Source organism: Amia ocellicauda, chromosome 22 (genome assembly GCF_036373705.1).
Source record: "Amia ocellicauda isolate fAmiCal2 chromosome 22, fAmiCal2.hap1, whole genome shotgun sequence".
NCBI lineage: Eukaryota > Metazoa > Chordata > Actinopteri > Amiiformes > Amiidae > Amia > Amia ocellicauda.
In genome coordinates, this window is record NC_089871.1 from 12,455,956 (window position 1) to 12,462,206 (window position 6,251).

A 6,251-nucleotide genomic window follows, 5' to 3' on the forward strand; every position below is an offset into this window, starting at 1 on the left:
GAGGAAATGACATTAGCAGAACAATGAGAGGGAATGAGGCACATTTATTTATTTTTATGTAAACAGACACAACCGGAGCATGCATGCACCCCCCTCTATTAAAACACAGAAAATAAAGTACTTGAAGTAATGCAGCTATCAGTTTATCATTATCATTGTTTTTGTAAACGGTGATTATCGACTTATTAATAGCCTACACTACACATTTCAATACATCTTAATAAAGTTAATAAAATGTTAATTGCAGATATCACAACAGGGACAGCTTAATAACAACCAGAATAATAATAACACAAACACACTTCACATGTAACTGAAGCCAAACCCATCAGAGCAGGGGCAACAGTTTCAATCCAGATGTTAATTGTTTATTGTTGGAGTGTCTTTATGAGCTCAGCTGCGGGGTTCGTGGCCGGGTTTACCAATTAGCTGCTATGGTAACCGAGTCTCCAGACCCTCATTAAGAAGAACAGACGGATGTGCTCCGGACGGGTCATTGTTGTCACCTTCCTTCCAATGAATGGGAGACCTTAGAGGAAGTCCTGTTTTTATAAAAGGGTTTCCTAACTTGTTGGGGAGTGTAAATATAGATTGCTTTATTAATATATCCAACACAGCGTCTATTATTTTTTGAATATATGACTGAACCATAATTGTCGTGTTAATATAGACAGGTGAATATCCCGGCCTTCTGCTTCTAATATGCTGGAAAGCATACTTATAAAGGTACTATATAACAGTTTTATATATATACTTATAAAGGTCTTAATAACTAAAGTCAGCTATTCTGCATTTCAATAAACCAAGATACTGTGATTTGGCAAATATTTTCCTGGAATCTACGGTGTGGAAAAAACAACCTTAAAAGATTTAACAGAATAGTGTTTGAGTGCATTTTTATTTTTTATTTTTTTAATCTTCTGCTCTGAATTAAACTTCCTGAATGAATGTGTGCAATTTCATTTTGCGAGCGGCGAATGAGTCGAAACTACATTTCCCAGAAGCCTCGGGGAAGAATTAAGGGTTTGACCATCGATGACGTGGCCGGCGCTACGTGTACAGGAAGTCAGTACGTTTGGTCAACATGGCGTCTAACCAGGGAGAAATTGATGAGCTTTTTGATGTCAAAAATGCATATTATATTGGCAGTTATCAGCAATGCATCAACGAAGCACAGAAAACGAAGGTAGGACACGTTTACGTGCGGTTATGACGTGTTCTCTTATGGATTAAACATCTCTTTATGAACTGTTAAAAACTACATTGATTCAGAGCAAATAACATCACAGTTTTAGACAGTGATTTAACTAGTTTGACAATACATCGCGTATTTTCTGTGTCTTTGATCCAAGAAGATAAATGGCGGGTTGTTGTACCTCTTTTGAGCTCTTTGATCTCCACTCCTATGTGTCCGTATGGGGAACTGAAGAGGAGACATAACCGTGATCTGATATCCTGACACTGACACATCAAATGAATCGCCACAAACTACGGCCATTCTTCAAAACATCTGGATATGAATGATTCCTATATGGACGCTGTTTGAAAAGGACCGAGGTGTGCAGCTGTGTTAATGCAATCCTATTTGCTCACTTGTTTTTCTCTCTTCTTTTCTCCCCAGCCGTCAAGTCCGGAAAAAGAAACCGAGAGAGATGTGTTTTTGTACAGAGCCTATATAGCCCAGGTAGGGTCCAGTGTCATTTAGATCAGACCTATTCAAAACATCTGTCTGTCTCTGCTTTGGTCAGACTAAGACAAACTGCAAATGAACAGCTCATATGGTTTATTTCAGATGGGTTGGTCAGCTCAAGGATTTTATCATCATTATTTGTCTTTTTTCTCCCCAGAGAAAATATGGTGTTGTCCTGGATGATGTCAAACCCAGCTCTTCGGCGGAGCTGCAGGCTGTCCGGATGTTTGCAGAATACCTTTCCAATGAGGGAAAAAGGTCAGATTGTGCTGCATGATGCATATTTATTATTTAAAGGTTTCTGGACAGCTCTCGTCCAAAGTGGCATAAGACATACTGCCCAGCGTAAGAGACACTGTGGACCAGATGAGGCCTAGAGCACTGTGGTCTTGATAGATGTAAATTGCATAACAGAATAAGCCATTAAATGCATGCTTAAACAAACTCGTAAGGTGTTACACAACTTACATAGAGATGTTTTAGTGCTAAATTCATTTTACATTTTAAAATGTATGGCTCTAAAAAAACAATGAACTCTTTGTCTTGTTCAGAGATGATATCGTGGCTGACCTAGACAAGAAGATGGCAAAGAGCGTCGACGTGACCAACACCACCTTCCTGCTCATGGCGGCTTCCATCTACTTCCATGAGATGAACTCGGACGCGGCCCTGCGCACTTTACACCAAGGAGAAAGCCTGGAGTGGTGAGCCCTGTAGACCTATAGAACCGATGAAGTTACTTTCCCTGCTCTTCATGTGGTCGCGTGAGCGGGACTATCTGCTTCTGATCAATGAATGACATCTAATTGCTGATCAGGTTTATAGCAAAATATTTTTGTCTACCGATTGCAACATACAAAGGCATGAAGCCAGTCTGCGCGTTCAGTCAGTGTGGTCCAGATTTTATTTAAGCACGTGCGCCATGTTTGTTTACTTGGGAATGGGTCAGTTCGGTCTGAAGTCGTTTTGGCTTGGTTGATTTCGCAAAAATCTATTTGGCACTTGCATATATTCTATTTTGTGGAGTGATTTTTATTTGAAACATGTTGAATAACAAATTATATATGCACACAGCCATCTAGCCTGTATGTGCATTTTATGTCAGGTTATCATCGGTATCCTAAAGTGACTAGTAGTAGTGGTATTTTTATATGTTAACAACTTAAGAAACCATGTTCAGTAGTAAGTTTTCCATGTCTGAACAGTTCAGACTGTCTGACTCTGACAATTGTTATAGTTTTAAAATTGAATTAAAAGTAATGAAAGTACGTTCAGTTTTACAACTCAGCGGATGTTTTTTTCCATTCTAACACATTTATAGCCTGTGATTTAACTAAAAGAAATTGATAAATATTTCACAGTTTTGAATTAAAATTGTAGCCAAACATGATTTTACAGTAATACGGGCAAACAATTTAATAAAACTAAATTATAAAACTCTACACCCGCACAGATTTAATGCTTTAAAACCTGCATTTGACTGATGTGGATTTTTGTCCGCAACATCACATCCCTGCTTGCTTGACTCATTGCAGAGAATATCAGGCACATTTTCCTGTTTTAATCTTTAAAGCAGATTTTTCAGAGGATCTTGGAGGCATTTTGATTTGAATTCTTCTTTTTGCAGACACTAAAATCACTAAAACCGAAACACAAATTCAACTTCATCCAAAATTCACAGGAGAAACAGCCATGTGAGACCATAACCATTGACTGTAAACACATACTCAGCCTATCATAACCTTATGCTTAAAGAGTTAATGTATTGAAGTAGATGCTCTACTGAATTAATTGCTCTGTTCTGCTCTCGTAATGTGCGTTCATGTTTTTCTTACAGCATGGCAATGACAATACAGGTGCTGCTGAAGCTCGACAGACTGGATCTAGCACGGTATGTTGATTATTCCCAGTGGGACGTTTTGCTCGTCAGCCGATAGTGACTCAAACTGTTTTTAGTGCCGTTACATCCTAATTATTGATCCCGTTGATTCTGCAGGAAAGAGCTGAAGAAGATGCAGGAGCACGATGAAGATGCCACCCTTACGCAGCTGGCCACTGCCTGGGTCAACCTGGGCATTGTAAGTACCAGCCTTTGCAAGAGCACTGTTATAATATGGCGAATAGGCTGCAGTTCTGGGATTTCAATGTTATATACATTACATACTAACTGGAAAGGACAGTCGAGAAATGAAAATCAAACGTAGACCTGCGGGTGAACATCCTCTGGAAGAAGGTTGTTTAGATATGAAGGCTCTGGGAGAGTCCCCTCTTCGGTAATAGCTGGCAGTGTAAACGCGCTCGTCTCTCAGCCAGCTGGCCGGGGCAGTAGGTCTGATTGTTAATGTGTCTGTGCTGCCAGGGAGGGGAGAAGCTCCAGGACGCCTACTACATCTTCCAGGAGATGTCTGACAAATACTCGGCCACCCTGCTGCTGCTCAACGGACAGGCGGTCTGCCACATGGCGCAGAACAAGTGGGACGAGGCCGAGGGGGTGCTGCAGGAGGCCCTGGACAAGGTGAGGATGGAGGGAGGAACGGGACACGTGGATCCCACTGGTCCATCAGTCTTGTAACCCCCTTTTGTGTCTCTGCTCAACTGGGTGGCCTGAGAGACTCGCTGTCATGAAGAATAATTATTTTCAATAAGAAAACTGCAGCATTGCTGTTGTAACGCAATGTAATACTGTTATGGTGCAGAAGATGGCGCCAAATACATGTTTAAAATGCAATAATACCTACAGGCTATACCTGGGTGTTTAGAGAGAAGATTTAATTTAGATCCCAACTCAGTTCTTCAGTTCTGAGAAGTATTTAAACCTTATAAATATAGTACAAAAAAAAAAAGATTTGAGTCTTGGTTTTTAATTTAGTATTTTTTAGCTCCGGATGTCTACAAACTCGTACAGGTATTTACTTTAAATAATGTTTCATGGCTGTCTTTCTAACAGGACAGCAGCCATCCTGAGACGCTCATAAATCTCATCGTGCTCACCCAACACCTCGGGAAGGCACCAGAGGTAACCCTTCCCATTACTTATGACACCTCTACTGCCTGGCTGTGGAAGCTTTACTTCCCATCATGCATCTGTGGGAAATTCTTGTATACTGTGCTACATCTATATGTACATCTGTGTCTTTTCTAAATGTCCCTCTTCAATTATTGTTTGGAGTCCTGTTATAGCGTTGTCTTGCATTAGACACATGTAGTTTGTAACTGCATGTTTTAATAATGACTAAGAATGATTTTTAACTTGGTTTAACCACATTGCCACTGCTTCAGCAAGTAGATGCTTTCAACTTACAAACAAAATATCCCCTCACATGGTTGTATGTTTAATTTAATTTGTGGTCTACACACACATACAGAGGAACAAATTGTAATTCCCCAACATTGACATGCTGTTTATTTTGTGCAGGTAACAAACCGGTACCTCTCTCAGCTTAAGGACGCACACCGAGGACACCCTTTCCTCAAAGAGTACAAAGCAAAGGTAAGACAGGAAAAATAATCTTTAAAAATGTATAATAATGGCCTCTCTATTTTTTGTGGTTAGATATTTTTGTCCATTTTCTATCGGCCCATTAGAAGCAAAAACTGTATCCAACCAGATATAAGCTGATGGCTACATGCCACTGATAGTAGTCAGATAGTAGTAGTCTAGTAAATAATAGTTACAGCTACACCCTGTGCTGAAGTGGACTCCCAAAGCTCAGCTCAATAATTCAGAGCTGTTGGAGGTTCTGTTTGAAGCATTTTCTGCCCTGTCAAACACATCTCTTTCTTTTCCTCTCGACAGGAGAACGAATTTGAGCGGCTCGTGATGCAGTACGCTCCCAGCGCGTGAGGGCCTGTGAACACCCGTCTACTGCTCTCCTTCTTTCCAAATATTATGAAGACATTACTCACACAATTCTATACGGATAAAACTAGCGTACTGAACTCTGGGACAGCCGAAGAAACGTTTCATTTCACGTCTGCGAATGGAGGGGGGAGGGAGGAGTGTTTTTTTGTCATCTCTCATGTATTCAACCCAGAATTGAATCCTGGTTGGGTTTTGAGTATGTGAAGTTTTGACTGGCCTACAAAACCCACCCCACTGCTCTTCCCTAACCATAGCTTTGTGTCCTTTAAAGCATTCCTTTTTTGCTGTGCGTACAATAAACTGGTTTCTGGTCTTGTGGCGGTTTTGTCCGAGGTTGTTTTTTTTTCTGTCTGCTGTAGCAAAACGGCTCATAAAAGGGCGACTGTCGTGTATTCGAAGGACACATCTGCACCAACGTTGCATAAATTCACTCTTTGTGGTCCAGAAAGGGTTTCATTTAATGTGGGAATTGACCAGTAGCACTGCCCCTCAAATCAAGGAATCGCCCTAATCAAGTACTGTTTTAAGTGAGGACAGTCTACTTCAAGGTCCGTACATAGAGTAGGAACGCAATCGCGTCCTTAAATATCCCCTTACAAGTGTTTATGGGTCATGAGACGAAGGGATACTTTAACTTTTTGTTATCGAACAACAGTGCAGATTAATACACTGCCCAAGTCATCCAACTGGTTTTAACGA

General features: G+C 40.6%; 1 protein-coding gene across 1 annotated transcript; it reads left to right on the plus strand.

The window, feature by feature from the left end:
* Nucleotides 1-1,042: 1,042 nt before the first annotated feature.
* Nucleotides 1,043-5,870, plus strand: cope (COPI coat complex subunit epsilon). Its single transcript, XM_066695807.1, has 10 exons — nucleotides 1,043-1,186; nucleotides 1,622-1,684; nucleotides 1,848-1,948; nucleotides 2,242-2,394; nucleotides 3,528-3,581; nucleotides 3,687-3,768; nucleotides 4,050-4,205; nucleotides 4,638-4,706; nucleotides 5,106-5,180; nucleotides 5,487-5,870. The coding sequence occupies exons 1-10, from the start codon at nucleotides 1,085-1,087 to the stop codon at nucleotides 5,532-5,534; spliced, it is 903 nt and encodes a 300-aa protein (XP_066551904.1). The 5' UTR covers nucleotides 1,043-1,084; the 3' UTR covers nucleotides 5,535-5,870.
* The last annotated feature ends 381 nt before the right edge of the window (nucleotides 5,871-6,251 follow it).

What these genes read in the sequence shown, in the direction of transcription:
- cope (XM_066695807.1), top strand. Translation starts at nt 1,085, where the DNA reads ATGGCGTCTAACCAGGGAGAAATTGATGAGCTTTTTGATGTCAAAAAT. An exon ending in CAAGGAGAAAGCCTGGAGTG is followed by an intron (nt 2,395 to 3,527) that starts GTGAGCCCTGTA and finishes TTTTTCTTACAG; the next exon opens with CATGGCAATGACAATACAGG. An exon ending in ACCTCGGGAAGGCACCAGAG is followed by an intron (nt 4,707 to 5,105) that starts GTAACCCTTCCC and finishes TATTTTGTGCAG; the next exon opens with GTAACAAACCGGTACCTCTC.